Source organism: Fringilla coelebs, assembly GCF_963513975.1.
Source record: "Fringilla coelebs genome assembly, chromosome: 7".
Taxonomy (NCBI): domain Eukaryota; kingdom Metazoa; phylum Chordata; class Aves; order Passeriformes; family Fringillidae; genus Fringilla; species Fringilla coelebs.
In genome coordinates this window covers 23,517,653-23,534,471 of record NC_140035.1, presented here as the reverse complement: position 1 = coordinate 23,534,471, position 16,819 = coordinate 23,517,653, and the positions used below count along the sequence as shown (strand labels likewise).

General features: G+C 40.0%; 1 protein-coding gene across 3 annotated transcripts in view; it reads right to left on the bottom strand.

The window, feature by feature from the left end:
• Nucleotides 1-4,225: 4,225 nt before the first annotated feature.
• The window catches only part of UBE2E3 (ubiquitin conjugating enzyme E2 E3), a 54,807-nt gene continuing 42,213 nt past the window's right edge, over nucleotides 4,226-16,819 (bottom strand). For 2 of the 3 annotated variants that reach the window (XM_084208918.1, XM_084208919.1), the window contains exons 4-6: nucleotides 9,709-9,841; nucleotides 7,844-7,991; nucleotides 4,226-6,819 (exon numbers count right to left, since the gene is read on the bottom strand). In XM_084208918.1, the coding sequence (XP_084065044.1) occupies nucleotides 6,722-6,819; nucleotides 7,844-7,991; nucleotides 9,709-9,841 (379 nt within the window). In that variant the 3' untranslated portion in view covers nucleotides 4,226-6,721. Of the gene's footprint in view, nucleotides 6,820-7,843; nucleotides 7,992-9,708; nucleotides 9,842-16,819 lie in introns of those variants that run through there. The other variant, XR_014616286.1, reaches the window with a different exon arrangement.

The window sequence follows — 16,819 nt, the reverse complement described above, 5'->3', positions numbered from 1 at the left end:
CAGCGCGCGGGGGCTGCTGAGCAGCAGTCAGCAATCGCTCCCGCAGGCATCCATCCCCACGGGCAGGGGAAGCCGCGGGATCTCGCGCTCCTGTAGCCAGGGTGCCAGTGCGGGCTCGCAGCCTCTCCCACTGCTCTGCCGGGCGAGGGGAGCCCGGCGCGCCGCTCCCGCACAGGCTGGGACTGCGGGGCTTGCGGCAACGTCCCGGGAGCGCACCCGGGGCTCTGTCACCCCGCGGCTGAAGGGCCCGGCGCGGGCCGCCGTAGCCGGTGCGACAGCGCCACCTCGCGGCACTCGACCCGCCCCACCAGTGCGTCTGGGAAAGGAGACTCGAGGGAAAACTTCTCACGGGGTTTGACTATTTCCTTGGCTCGGTATTTACTTTTTAAACTTGTTTTGTCCAAACTTTAGTTTTTCTTTATGGTTGGGCCCAGACACTACTGTTTTTCATTTAAGAAAGGGAGTTCAGGTTATTTTTACAGTAAAATATCCACTGAATCAATGAATGAAGCTTAATTGATACATTAATGTTTTTAGTTCTTCATCAAATCCATACTGATGGAAAAAAAAGCTATTGAAAACAGCAACCTGTAATAGTGAATAGAATAAAAATGTCACTTTTCTGTGATAACTGATCATTCCAGTGAAAGGCAGCACATTTGCTTCCCAGTTAACAGGGAAACTAGGCAGGAACAGAATAGCATGGGGTGTATTAATATTTCTCCTCAGAAACTGACTACAATTTTAAAATTGTCTGTCACTTTAAGTTATTTGCCTATAAATTAGGAACTGTAAGTACTGGCAACCTTTATTTAGCATGTGGTCAAGAGTCTCAGCTCGGTGCAAATTTTCACAAAAGTACACACATTGAAAACACTGGAATACATAAACACAACCCTAGACTTCTGCCCTTGCACATAGCTGTCATCCTGAGTGTAAAAAATGCCATTGCACTTTGCTGTACTTCAACAGTAGTTTCATTCCCTGCCCATTTATCACTTCTACACTTGCAGCCCTGGCACTGTGAATGCCTGCTCGGCTGTTGATTTCCAGCCCAGCTGGATCCTTCAGACATATATCCAATGGCTGTGTTCAGAGGAATGGTCTCCCACAAGATTTGTGATTCACCCTGTCTACCTATATGATATCCAGAAAACTAATCTCCAGGATGACAGCTCATTCAGCACTCTGGAAATTTACCCATGCTGAGCTCCTCTTTAAATAATGACCTGACATTTGTTCTGTAGAGGGAGACAAAGCCCAGACTGATGAAAACAGTTGGCAGCTGCTTTCATTTGTGCCATTCAGAAGCCAGATGATAATTTGTCCTCAGGGACCCATCACTTCTTGGCAGTCAGACCTGTCCACTGCACTTTGCTATTACTTTTGCTGTTACCTCCCACCCCTGGTGCAGGCAGTGCACGCACACAGAGTCAATAGTCAAAGCAGACTAAGCTAAAATTTACTGCTAAGAGTCATGAAGTATTTCATGTTTCTGAGAAGTGGGAGATAAGATCACATATTAATTTGGTGTTGATAAATATAAAGCAGTAGATGTTGGGAAAGATATTTGTTAGATCTGCATAAAAGGTTAAATTAGCTATTGCTCGGAAAAGAGATCCCAGCCTCTCTGAACAGTTTAATGAAGGCATTAGCTAAGCAATAAAGGTCAAAGAGGCAAAGCATTCTGAACTAGTAGGCAAAGAGATCAAACCAGAAAACATTGTTCCAGATGAACTTTGAGTTCATATTTTGCATGCAGTGTGGAGCTCTCATTCCTTTAAATTGGCTAGAGTGTAATTACAAAATGTACTGACAAGGGTGACCAGGATCTTCAGAGCATCTTCCATATAAGTTGAGATTAAATATATGAGGACTTTCCAGCCTGGGAAAAAAGAGGTTACTAGGAGCTGATAATAACGATGACACATGAAATCATTGATGGGATCCAGGAGAACAGATGCAATTATTCATTATTTTTCACAGTATAAAACTGGAAGACATAAAATTAAGTGTTCACATACCAGGTTGCATGAAATAATTTCCTAACAAAGTGCTTTTTTCACACAGCCAATACATACCTGTAGCATTAACTGCCAAAGGATGTTATGGTAATCACTTAGGATGGTTACATGTGGGATTTACTTTGGACCACAAAGTTAAAAACTCCTTCCCAATACTTTGAAACACCATATAAATAGATAGGGCCATCCACACCTCAGCTGTAGAAGAGGGATAGCAAGAAGACTCTATGCATTTATATTCATGCATGTGGTCCCACCACATCTTAGATCTGTCTAGATGCAGAGCCTGTGGTCCCCATGAAGGGAGAAGATAGATATATACAATACACATACTGTGCCTCTTCTATCTATTCCTGACAGTTTTTATTTTAAGGATCCCCAAATTGTTACTAGTATGTTGGATGACATCTATTCTACCCAGCAACAGAGGAAGTCATAGCTGCCCTCCAGAGACATGCATGCAGAGAGATGGGGAGATACAAGCTGAAGCAGGCTTCCCTTTTAAAGGATTAAAAAAGGAAAAGCCCTGGTGTGCTGCAAATGTTCCAGCCACTATTTTCCAAGTACATGATCTGCTCTCTCATCTAAGCTGAACACTTGAATGTGTCCAACTCTCGCTGCAGGGTTAGGCAGCAGTACAGGCAGCCGTGCCCTGCTTCTCCCTTTGGAATCAGCACTCTGTTACATAATCCCTCCTGTTGCCCTGGAACCTGTCTGCAGCCACCTTCGGTCAGGAGTGGTTTAGTGAAGGAAAGGGAGTGGGGGCTCAGTCTTGGAAGTTACTGTGCAACACAAATGCAAGTGGTGCCACCAAGCAGAAGTTGAAGGGACACTGTGCATAAAGCAGCGCCACGTTCTCAAATGCATCTGTTTCCCTGGCTATAGCACAGGCTGCCAAAATAGAATGCTGCTTTATGGTTGAATCAAATTGCACTTCAGTCACACTACTGTCACTGTCCTCTGCAACTGCTTCAGTCTAGGATTCCTGCACAAGCCTTCCTTCTTTCACATAAATATACATTGATGATTTTTGCTGAAGAAAAGGCAGGCAAGATGGAATGCACTCTTCAGCCTGGAGTCAAGAGCTCTTCCTTTGCTGATTCTGCCCACACAGGTAAAACCCCAGAGGCAAAAGGCCATGAACTCTTTGTAGAAGCTGCTGTGTTCTGCAGCTTTCCTCCCTCCACCACTGAGGGGACTCAGGTAGGGCCCTGGGGGAGCCATGCAGCTGGGGCTGCTCCATGGCTCAGAACTGCACCCAGACACTGCAAAGCCCTTCAGCCCTGCAGCTTTCCTGTCATGGTGCAGGCAGGTGAGAACACCCCTGAGAGTCACAAATCTGGTTCTCACACATGAAGGTGAAGAAAGGAGGAAGCTTGGTCTCATTTTTAGCAATATCAATGACCAAAAATAAGCTGGTACAGAGCAGGAACTGGTGTACCACAAAGCCTGAAAGAGTTTCCTTTTTCCCCTAAGGGTAGAGAGGGAGCAGAGCATGAACCAGATCTGGTGCAGTTGCTTTCCTTACAAGGCTGCACAAGCCTGGCCCACGGCTTGGGCTGCCCTGTGGTCTTGCTTTCTATGACTATCTCCCCTTCCTGGCTATAGACATGGAATGATCACTATGCAGCATTGATCAGTGAGACTGTCTCTACATCAGGCACACCACACATCACTGAGACACCAAGAACATGTTACTGCAGAAACAACAAGGCTGATATTTGTTAGCCTCTCCATTGTATGCAGTATTTTTATTTTTTTAACACTTCATTTACCCATCCCTTCTCATTTGCTCTGAATGTAGCCACCAGCTCAGCTGAAGAGGTGTTTGCCCCTCTCTATTCCTCAGGTGTGTCACAGGCTGGGACTGCTAGTTTCCACACCAGACAGATCTCTTTATGCCAGACCATCATGGAGCCCAGTTTGGGCAGCTTCCCAGCCAGATTCACACATTCCCCATTCAAATCCCAAAGACAACAGAAAAAGAAAAGCCCATCCAAAATGGACAAGAAGAGGGCATGCGCAGTATCCTCAGCTTTACACAAAAATGTCATTTCAGCTCACTATTTCCCAAATACAGAGCACAGTGATTGGTGATAATTTTCTGTTCTATCTTTTTAAAACTGTCAAAGAGTATCAGTGCCATTCTTTGGTAGCATACAGTATTCACCCCAGCACAGCCAGGAAGGAAATAGTTTGAAACACCAGATGCTGTTTGCAACCAGTGCTTTGGATATATTTCCAGCAGAGGTTTCTTCCCTCCCCATGAAAACAGACACACATTCTCATTTAACAACTAATTGATTTATTTAACAATACAAATTTCTTTCTACTGCATGGTTTAGCAGAGAGAACTTGAGAAACAAAATTAGCTTCTTTTCTTTTTCTTTTAAAGTTTAAATGTTTACACAAAAACAACCTTTACTTCAGTAAATATAAAATTTACACACAAAAAAAATCTACATTAAAAAAGAACAGAATCATGACAAACCAACAAAAAAAAAAAGAAAAAAAAAGAGGATGGGAATTCAGTGTAAAGGATCCAATTGCAAGGAAGGCAAGATGGGGCAACACTAACAAGGCATCCCATTTGTACACCTAGGTATCTGAAGTTGTAGGTATGATACAAACCCAAAATACATTAAAATCAGAATTAAAACCTGTATTTTTATAGCAGAATATTTTATGATATAAATATCTGTAAATTCTATAGGCAACACAGTTAGTGCATGAACTCTCCACGGGAAGGTCACTGGAGTGGTGTATGAGCACCCTGTGGCCCATGAGTGCACTAATGGTCAGCAGGGAGCAGACTTTAGACGTGCAGCCCGGATGTGATAGCCCCTTGTTTCTTTGCCAATCTGTGCTATTTCTCACACATCCAATGACATGACAAGAAATTCTGGTCACCTTCAGCAGTGATTTCCAGCACTTCATCTCCTGGCATTAGTCTGTTACCTGAATTAGGCATATTTACCTGCCAGATCCTGTTTCTCATTCCCTTTTGCACTTTTTAACCTGACTCTAAAGCTATCTTGTAGCTACCAAGAGAGATTGGCTTCTAGGTTGAGATATTTGGGATACACAGTTCTTCAAGCCACCTTCAGGCATCTGTAGAAATATTTAAAGTAGGGTGGACAATTCATGGTCAAAGGTCATGTGATACAAAAACCAGGGACTTGTATAGTAATGGTAAATTTTAGATCTAAATCTTCAGTGGTTTTTGTATTGACTTAATATTTAAACATACCATTCAGCTTTCATATATTAAATGAACAGAGCATCTTATTGATGGAAGTGCTATGTTATCTCCAAAAACACCAGGTAGTAAGGGAGACTGTAAAATTTAAAATTAAGTGTAATTTTAAAATCATTTAAAGGAATCAAGTGTATTTTTTTTAATAATCAATACTGTGACTGGCAAACTATAAAAGCTTAAATTATAAAACTATTAGTGACTATACCTTTTAAACTGTATGTACTATAAAGCTGTATTTTTGTACTTACAGATGTTACAAAATTTCCAAGGCAGGAAGCGAAGGGGGGAAAAGGTAGTCTAAAACACTTTTTTACAGATTTCATTTTTATTAAGAAAGGTTATTTCCCCCACAACTGTTTTTATGTCATATAAATCTGATTAAATTCATTGTACTCCTCTCTTTTCTGGGTAGATGATACAGTGTTCAATCATGCTTTGGAAGACCTTTTTCAATGGATAACTCAGTTCTCTAGGGTCAGCAAGTCCAACTTGCTTTACTCAGAAAATAAAGCACCAGACTATCTCTAACTTGGCCATCCTCCTGCAAAAAACCTTTGTAGCAAGACTGAGGCAGCCTGTTCTGAGAGCAGGACTGGCCCTGAAGCAACCAGCTACGTTAACTTCTGGAGTAAGCCTATGAAATGTGATTGTTTCAACTTGAGAAAGAGGTGAAAAGTATTAAATTTCAGATAACTTTAGAAATTTCACTTGTTCTGTTAAAAACAAAACAGGGAAAACTTAATCCACAGGTTTGCATTAAACATTTAATAGCAAGCCTTTGCTTATGCATATTAATTTAAAAATTATCCACAGGGATCTGTGATACATTGGCCTTGCCTTGTTACTATAACTAAATTTATTAAAATATAAATTTAACATAGGAAAACAAAGAAACTACTCCTTGGGGAACATGTTTATTGTGTTTGAGATGATACACTGGGTGCTCTCTGAGCTACAAAGGGAAAAAGGAAATCCTTTCATTACAAACTGACAAAGGTAAAAGTTAAAACAGTTTTCACAACAGCATGTACCACATATTGGAAATAGATCTGGGTTTAATACAAATGACATAATTCCTAGTAATCTACAGCTACCTTTAATAACTTCATACAGATAATGAATTAGGCTAAAATGCACTATAATATTTGGTTGACTTCAGGAACAGTATCCTTAGTACATCACAAAATACATTTTGATATCCCAAAGAAGCAAGACTTGCAAGTAGGCATTTTAAACATAACTAATCTACAGCTACAAACTTCTACTCTTGATAGCATTTACCTTTTTGGGGGGCAGTATCCCAGTCTTCAAAAGGATAAAAGCAGAGTAGAATCAGTATAACATATACACAGAAGTCCGTATTGTAAAGGCTATAAAGATTTGTTGCACACTGCAAAGTTGCCTTCTGCACCTTCACACTGCACAAGTAGTTTGTCATTTATGTTGCATATCTCTTGGTCCACTGTCTGGCTATCCTGTCATGTTCTGCTCTGTTGGTCAGGTATTGAGTGGCTATGCTTCCAACCAGGGGATCAGCTGTAAAAGGGAGGAGAAAATGCATCAGAATCCATCCCACAAGTAACAAAAATCCCCAAGTAAAAACATATTTTAAAACACCACATCCATTCCAAAATATAGTTTAGATCAGAAATATAGTGGAGCATATAAGACATTTCCAAGAAAGCACACATGAAAAAAGCACAACAAACAGAAAAAGAAAACAGGAAGAATCTATTGTGGTTATCTGCATACGAATGAATCCTGCCTCAGGCAGGTGCTCTGCTTTCAGCCCTTTGCCTGCAGGACACATACAGCAGTGCTGCCTGACACTCTCCTGTCAGGGAGGTGCCCAGGACTAGTGGGAGTTAGAGCATTAGGGCTGCAGGACACACCGAGGAGAGCCCTTCAGGAGCCATCAAGCCTTTGTACCTAAGAGGCTGATCCATATCTCCCTAACTGTGACCACTTTCTGTAAATGAACGGTCCCTTAGCACTATTGCTCACTTCCTGCCCTGACCAAGGCAATTAGCATCTCTGCCTAATGACACTTGTCACACAGCTTCTGCTGAGAATCTGTACTGCTTCCAGTGGAGCTCCTCCCCTCCCCACAGGATCAAGGAAGTGTCTTTGAAATAGAGTGAGTTCTCTCTGAACATCACCTCCCTCACTTTTGCAAGATTAAGCCTTTCAACCGCTGTCTTAAGAGACTTCCTGCAGCCTCTTCCAACATGCAGGATTTATAACTCAGGAGAATGTTGCTCCTTTCCTGGATTGAACACCCATTTGCTGGACCTCCTTCAATACAGACCTTCAATGACATCAGCTTATTTTCTCCATCATATCTTGGGAAAAAAAGACTTAGTGCTATTTACTTTCTGTTGTGCCATAGGAGTGAAAAACACCATTAAAAGAGGGACCACATCCAATATGGAGTGCTTCACCACAAATTAAAAAAATATTAAATTTTATTTAATCTGCATGCAATCAAATATACAAATTACATTCCATGGCAACTAAGTCAAATGACTGAGAGTCTCTAAGTGAACTCTCAGCTCCTTACCTGGGTTGCAGTCTGTCAGAAGTGAACAAATAGACAGCAGAACCTTTGAAATAGTCAAAGCAGGGCTCCAGTTGTCTTTCAGGATATCCAGACAGATGACTCCCTGACTGTTGATGTTGCAGTGATAAATTCTGGTGCGGAAAGTAACCTGAAATCACAGCATCAGAGACAGAGAGTCATCCAGTGCTGCCCAGGGATGGTGCCCCTTGGCTCTGAGCAGCCTGGGGGATTCCCAGTTCTGCAGAGCTTCTGCAGACGCAGCTCCTCTCTGCTTGGCTTCCAAGCCACAATTGTTTAATGGAAGAGTGACTATTTTCTGTAGCCAGGGCTGCCTTTAAGAAACCTACCATGATGAGATTAGGGGCATAAACCGCTTTCACACAGGCTCCCAGCACCGTACCCACCAAAATAAAGACCTACTTTATAGTATGGAAGCTATTTAATGAATATATCACACGTCAGGAACATTCTAATCACAAATGTAACTTTACTGTAATTTCTGAAGGTGAGGAAGCACACAGAATTTGTCTGCATGTGCAGTATTAGTTGATCTTTTTCTTTCTTTCAAAAGCCTAAATGCAAACCATGAAAATTAATCTTGTTAAATTAACAGTGAAATCTTTGTCCTTACCCTTCATTAGGCAGAATATAATATACAGCCAAAACAATGCTATTACACTTAATCCATTCTTAAATTATTTCAGGCTAATATTGATGGAGCATGTGACCCTTCTGCACAAATAAGAAGTGAGAAATATGTAACTGCTTTAATTACAATAAGCACAAGAACATATGGAAATTTTTCTTTTTCATACTGACTGGGGCGGGGGGGAGTAGAATCCACAATGCATCCTGAAAATTTATAAACTATCATGCTCTAAAAAAATCTACAAGATTTGAATGAGAAATTTGTCTAAAACTGTGCATCACTTCAGTATAACATTCTTAATTCAAAACACACTAAATGCTGTGGGTTAAAGAGAAGTGTGAAATACAGTATATATTCTTTATGTTGTTATCATTCTAGGAATGAAAAAAGGCGTTAGATTTATAGTAACATAGTTATGGCCCCCAAAGATGGAAGTATTAGAATGTTGTGTGGTAAAATGTATTTAGTTGTGAGAGTTTTGCAGTGTTTTTTCTGGTGACTTGGTCAAGAGTTGTAATTTGACAGTAAGGGAGTGGAAAAGGGAATGACCTTTAAATTCTTTCATATCCATCAGTAAATTACAATTTATTAGTTGTCCATGCTATTTCTGAGCAAGGAATTGACATTTTAATTTAAATTAGTTTAATTTAATAAAAAGAGCTTTTTCTCAAAAACATTATCAAACAAGACTGCTGATTTTAGCAGTAGTAAATAGACATTTTAAAATAATGGAAATTCATCACACTAATTTACCTAATTTTAAGTCACAATATAATGCTCCAGTTTTCTATGTGAACTTATTTTAGCTTTTTCTTATTTTTTAAAAAATTACTGATAATATTTAATATAGAATCTGGCTCATAACAGGAAAGACTATTATACATGTATTTTAGTAGCTAGAATGAGAAGAAGGAAACATAAGAAAGCCTTGTGTTGTCTTCTACTAGAACTAAAATTTCTTGAATCTTACCTGTTGATCAGAATTAGCATCTCATTTATCACTTAGTGAAATTTGGAAATCAGTACTAACTGTGGTAATCAAGAAGTAAATTAGATGGGGTTTTTATGAGACTGCAAGCCAAGATTTTGGACCTTGTAGTTTTCAAGAGACCATAAACAAGTTTGATATTCAGAAAGCGATGTGCAGTCACCTGGCTGCAATCTGTATTCTTCTCACATGAAAAAATGATAAGCACAGTATAAACCTTACCCTTACCTTTGGTGGCTTGAATGGATAGTCAGATGAAAACGTGATATCCAGGAAGAAAACGCCTCCTTCATATACAGAACCTGGAGGTCCAAGTATAGTAGATCTCCATTCATAAATGTTATCTCCTTTAGGACCGGCACTGTGTAAAGAAAAAAGAGGAGAGGGAAAGAAAGAGTCAGATGTACCTTTGAGAGAGGCATTTTATGGATTTCCTTCAGCATTCATTTTATTGAATAGAAACCATTTGATTATTTTTAACACCTGCCCAATTTCCAGCTGATTTCAGTGGGCTAGATGCTTTAAACTGGCACAAAAGCTGGGTACTCTGCTGTTCGTTTGGAGAGACAGCAATGAAATAGAATGACCATGCACTATTGGTTTTTCACTGTCCAAAACATATCCCCAGATCTATTTTCTGGAGTATGTCATTGCTCTGAGCTTCTACATCACCTTTTCTGCACCACCCTTTCGATGCCATCATATTCATACACAAAAGGAGTTTTACATCTTGACCCCATTTATCTTCTCGAAGCATTTAGCAGATCACACCTTCATAAAAAATGTCTTTCAAGTATATTGATACACATTTATTGCCACTTGTTTCATAGGCTAGAGTGAAATGTTACACCCTTGGCCAGCAAAATTAGGGAAGGGCTAGAGAATCAAGTAACAAGGAATTGAGCTTCTTGCAGCAGTCATTGCAAAAAACTGTTTCTTCAGGATATATTTGTGTTATGCCTCTGGGCAGTTGGCAATGAGACAATGAGCCAAAAATATTTTATTTTAAGAATGCACTTCTCACTAGGGAAAGGGTTACTGTGTAATTAATTATTAAAGGTTTGAAAGAATGGATAATGACTCAGCATTTTCTCAACTTCTGAGCTGTCACCAGTGCTATTATCACACAGTAACCATCTAACCTCCTCACAAAAAACCGTAACCAAACAATTAACCCCTCCCCTCCCCCTCGCCCCCCAAAGGAACAACCACCAAAAAAATAAAATCTTTAGCAAGCCTGCATAAAAAGTAACCTAACCTTCCACAAAGGGTCCTGAACCCTCCCTGCTGAGAGCCAAACTTACTGAACTGACTGCTATGGAGAGCAACAGCACTGAACTCATGCAGCCACAGTGGCTTGATCACATTCATGTAGATAAGCCAATAACACACCACTGCAAAAGATCCTTTCAGTTTTCCCCACCTGGGCAGTTTCCCAGGCACCACGTCCATTTCCCAGACATGCTGAAGCAGCCCCATCCTTCTCCCTCTGTGGTGCCCAGGAACAGGCCCTGAGGACTGTCACACGTCAATTGCCCATGAAGCGAGTGGTAGGGCATGGCACCACACTGGAGCCGGGGAATTCGTGGTTTCTGGAACTGCTCAGCACACAGAGGAAACTCCCTAGAAGTAAAAGGCTCTTCCTATGCCATGTCACCCCAAATATGTGTCATACGCATATGTTTGCAGTCTGCAACACAACATGTTGGACATCCATCCTTACTGTGTAGTCAAACATGGAGAAACTCATCAGAGACAAGGAATATGAGCACTCTGCACTATGGATCTGCAATTCACCCCCCCCCCACCCCCGCCAAAATTTAGCTACTATTACATTAAGATCATATTTAAGAAAAAAATGCTAATTTTGATTATGAATTCACTGTCAATTCATAATTTTCCAAGATGCTTTTTATCTTGTAGACATTTCATGTACCAAATGTTGCAGTTCTTTCATAAACAGGACAAAATAATCACAGAATTTGGATGACATCCTATTTAATTAAACCCAAAAAATTATTTTATGAAGCTGTAGCTATTTTCCTGTTGCCAAAATGAAAGTAGGTAACAACAGAATGCTGGCCTCCAGAGCACAGCTAGGGAAAAAAACCCTACAGGTGCTGTCAAAAATAAAGTTTGGGTCTAAAATCTTACTTTCTATTTGCTGTGCATACATAGAAGTGAAAGGAAAATACTAGATACATTAAAAAAAAAAAGGGAAATCTAGAAAGAAACAGGTCCATTTTTGGTAATGCAATGAACCATTTGTACCTTCAGTCACTCCAGAAGATAATTTTATTCACACTCCCTGAAAAGCAATTAGTGTAAGAACTGAAAATATTGGGGCAATAACGACATTTAAAACCCACACAGGCCACTGAAATGTTTCAATTAATTCTTGACATTCATCAAGCTTACAGCTAATTAGTATTGTGCTTGAAAACCAAATTTCTGTGGAGCAAATCAATTTCAGCATAAGATGTCCTAATGACTGCTTTATAGTTTAATGCAGAGGTTAGTGCTCTTGCCCTGCATGTCAGGTACCTTTCTTTCATACACCTCCAATGGCTGGATGCATTTCAGTCAAATTAATGAAATGGATGTATCAAATCAGTGACATGTTCCAGCCCAATGAATCAGTCATGATTAAGTGCAGCACCAGCCCAGGGTCAAACTATCTGGTAATCACTTACCAAGCCAGAGCTAGGGCATCCATGAGCTGGTAGCCACAAAACACAAAATCTTAATGGAGCAACAAGTCTGAATGACAACTTCAGTGTTTTGGCTACAGAACATACAAGTGCAGCCCAATGCTAACAGCCTGCTGTCCTCCTAAATTAGCTTCAGAACACTACAAATTCAGTAAAGGCACCAATACTTCATTCTCAATAAAAATCCCCTTGATTAAATTTTTTACAATATGGGCTAAAAAAATCACAGACAAAATAACAAAGCAATTTAATTGAAATGACAAAATATTACTTGCAAAATTAAGGGGGTTTACTTCATACATTAAAGATGGATTGCTTTTTAAAAATAAATTAGAGTTAACCGGCTGCATCTGCTTCCTAAGTAAATATTCATTATGCCACTACACTGAGGGATATATACCTGATTCAGATAAGACAAAGGATTTATGACCATGCTGTAACCAAGCTAGTCCACAGAGCAGATTTGATTTACAAGTGTGACTTCAGATGGTAAATTTGAAAAGACACGAGGTTAAACTTGAGGGGCCTATGGGTTCACAGCAGGCATGTCAAAACTAACTCTGCTGAACCCTGGCTCTCAAGTTTCCCAAAGATGAAGGACAGCTTTTCCAGCACAGTGTTAAGAGCATTCATGTAGATGCAGCAGCATTCACACCAGCAAGAAGCCTGTTAGACCCCTGATGCAGTGGTTACAGAAATCCAAGTTCAGCTTTTGTTACAATTTATTAAATCAAAATGCATTGAAGCTGCCCATATGGAACTAAATGCAGGACGAGAAACTAGGACAAGAAATTTCCAATCTACAATGATGCTGGTAGCATTTTGCTTTCTGCACTTACTAAATGCACTGCTGTCAACAGCCCTCCTCCAAAACACAAGACTTAACTTTGACGACAGAATGCTACTTCATTGTGCTGAGACCGTGCTAACTGAGAAGAAAAAGGATGAGGAAAAATGTAATTTGGCTAAATTTGATGTTAACTCTGTGTTATGCTTTATTATGATATAGAATATGGGTCTGCAACAGCATATAGCAAACTGGGGGGTGGTTGTGCTTGTTTTTGGAAGCTTCCAACAGTGAAGTGTGTCTCACTCTAAAAGCCTTATGAGAAATGTCATTGGCATCACAGAACAAAATGTACTGGTCTACCCCTCAAATAAAACTCCCAGGGGTGCCTACATGGCACAAGTTTAAGTGGTGGAATATTTTCTCATGTTCTCCTCTCAAAGGCTCCACCCTCAGGTGTGATGCCCAAGTAGGCAGAATCATAGAACTGTAAAGGCTGGAAAAGATCTCTACTCATTATCACTAAGGCAGCAGCTAACAAACCAAATGGGGCACCTACAGTGAGAATTACATAAGGAAAGATCTCCCTCCATCCTTCCCAAACTTTTATTTGAAAATGAGATTCTGCCAAAGTAAAACTCTAGGAAGTTCGTCACAGACTGCTCAGCCCCAACTCTTGTCACTATATAATTTTTACAGCAGTGTAAGTGAAGTCAGTGCTTTAAAAGAGGGATATCTCATTTGATTTTTCTTATTTCAACTGGAGGTACTAAGAAAATAAAGAAAAAGGCCCTCAAGCATTTTCCACAACCTTGTGCTTGAAAAATCCACTTCATAATGCTACAGTATAGTGAAGCTCTACAAAATCTTCAACACAGCTTTGGAAATTGACTTTTACTGCTGGAAGAAAGGCACTCAGATTGTTACCAGCACAAAAGGCTGTGCTTTGGACCTACACAGAGCTAAAGCTGTTGAATTATCTAGTTCAGTGTGACACCATGAGATACTAAAGGGGCTGTGACAGATCCCACCAACATATACAGTTCAGGGAAATATACAGACCCCATCTGTAGGGACTCTGCCTGCTTCACCATCTCAGCTTCTGAGCTTGATGAACTCATTTCCAGTGGAAGAAAAAAGCCCCAGGCTCAAGTAACTTCAACTTATCACAGAGGTGGAGATTCATATTTACCATGCAGGATATCTAGTGTGGATGCTGATGTTTGTCTCTCAGGTTACCCAGACAATCGGGGTAGAGAGAAGAGTGACTGCAGCACCCAGAATATCTAAATACTCCCTAATACCAACGTGCTCCATCTCCCTCTGGTGACACCTACCTTTCACCAACAGCATGGGGAGCCTGGCTCCTAACACAAGCCACTAAGCTCAGCACCCCTCCCTGCAATGAGAAAGTGAGTGAAAACAGAGCTAGACAACCCTATCTGGAAGCACACTACCTTTTTATCTAGCTACAGATACACACTGTCATGCTGCTGGTAATTAAAGAAAAAAAAATAATCTCACAAGCAACCAAAGGATCTTTATCTGGTGCAAGCTGTCTGACTTGCTCAGTGAGGCCTGGAGAGAGTACAAACCACTTACCAGCAGTTATGTTTTAATGCTGAGCACAGGAATAGAAAATGCTCAAAATATTTTCTTGCTTTGATATTTTCAACATTTTGAAGAAAATTTGTCCATTATCCTTTTTTTCCTTAATTCTCTTTTCCAAGTGTGGAGGCACTCTTGTGGTTTTGGTTATAGAATACAAGAAAGGAAATGAACATTAATTAAAAGGCATATGTTTGTGTGTGGCTTTCAGTTCTATGACCTGTGACAAGCATGGGTAACAATTTCTATTTTCTTTATTTTTCAATTCTCTGTTTACAAGGCTCTCTGGAGTGCTTATTCTGAGCATTCATATTATCAGTGCCAGTGCCTAAGCACCTCTACTTAAAGAATCTGGGTACTACATCATATAGACACAGAAAGCATTCCGGTTTCACTGACAGGAGCTAAAAGTATAGCCCGAATTTTAGGATTACAGCATTTTTCTAAGGTTGGACACATGAGGGCTGTCTACAGGAATGTATCAAAACTGTGCAGAAAACACATTTTGATTAGGTGCTCACTATTATTAAGGTTTATATATTATGTGCAATTTTTTACAAAGAAAAAGTTTCAGTCTATTGTGTTCTTTAAACAGCTACAACTGTTTTGATTTTACCTGCCACTGAACTACCTGCTGCATTTGTTTGCTGGAAAAGGTTATTTACTGCTTCTAGCAGATCCACAGAGGCTTTGTGGAATTGAGGATATAAGTATCTAGTTCAGTGTACAAATCTTTCCTTGTGTCACTTTCTTAAAGTCTATAATGTCCTTATGATTGAAATCTAGAAATTGGCACTAAAAAAAAAAACAACACAAAAACCAACCTATTTTTACCTCATGGATCCCCTGACAATTCAGCTGGTTGTAAAGCAGTGCCGGACTTGTGCCCAAGGACATGGCTCAATGCAAAGCAAGTGCAACTTGAGAGCTCCTCAGAAGCAGCATGGCTGCTCCATGCAAAGCCCTGATCCAGCCTGAACTAACTTGGCCAAACTATACATGTCCACAAACCATCCATGGATTATTAGCTTTATGCTAAAATTTCATGGAAAATTTTGCTTTTCACCTGTGAGAGAGGATCCTTCTCAACTCCCTACCGCAAACAAAACTCATTTGGGATACACACATATTTTGTTCTTCAGTATGTTTAGCTTCCATAGTGATTCTAGCAATTCACACTGAAAGAATGACATGGTACCTGAGAAATTGTGCAGCCTTAGTTTAAGGTGTCCACCCACAAATACATCCAGCAGATGTGTGCTGTTGAGTATGACTGCAATGTACAACTCCCAAATCCCAGACCACCACCTCACCCTCAGGAGATTACATTATTAGTAAGTCATTCAGTTGTTCTGGGGCTTCTACATGTTCCAGATATCAGCCACCTCCACCCTTCACTGCAAAATCTCCATGTCACAAAGCTGACACTGAGAAATCCAGTTTAGGATTTCCTCCCAATATTTTCAATAAGACTTTTAATGTCAACAAAGAGAAAAATGTATTGTTCCAAACATCCCTTATGCACACCCTTCAGATGGTGGAAGAAAGAAGTTAAAACAATTTCACTAAAAGACCTAATTAAACTAAAAATACAACTGGCTTTAAAAATGTAGTAAACTTACATATATTCATGCCTAAGAACACGAAATGGGCAATTTTCAACAGACTAAGCCTGCAAGTTAACTAAGCTATTCAAATGAAATCCCAGCTATCCAGCTACACCAAATACCTAATTATTAGGCAATTCCAAATGTATTAAAAATGTGACCAAGGTATTAAAAAAATCTTCTACCTCTCTATAGATTATGTTTTGTTTTCTAAGGAAGGTACCTTCATCCAAAAATTGAAAGGAACATCTATGAACAGTGTTTTTCAAGACAGAAGGCACACTGGTGAATTAGAGAATCACCACCATCCATTAATTCAAGCCCAAAGGCAAACTCTGTGATTAAACTTGTGAACAGCGTTAATGTTGTGGAAAAATTTGATTCTAATATCACAAAGTGATAAAGTGCAATTTATAGAACATGATTTATTCAGGTACTTCATGAAGGACCAAGAAAGAGAGAATTGCTGAGAAGCCACCTTCACTGAAATGTGTGTATATCCACCTGTCAAGAAGGTGAACACAAGACATGCCTGGTGCTTCCACAGTGGAACCTCCTCCTCCTCCACCTCCAGGATATCCAGGACTGGGTTTCTCTGCCACTTCACAATAACAGAGCTAGAAGTT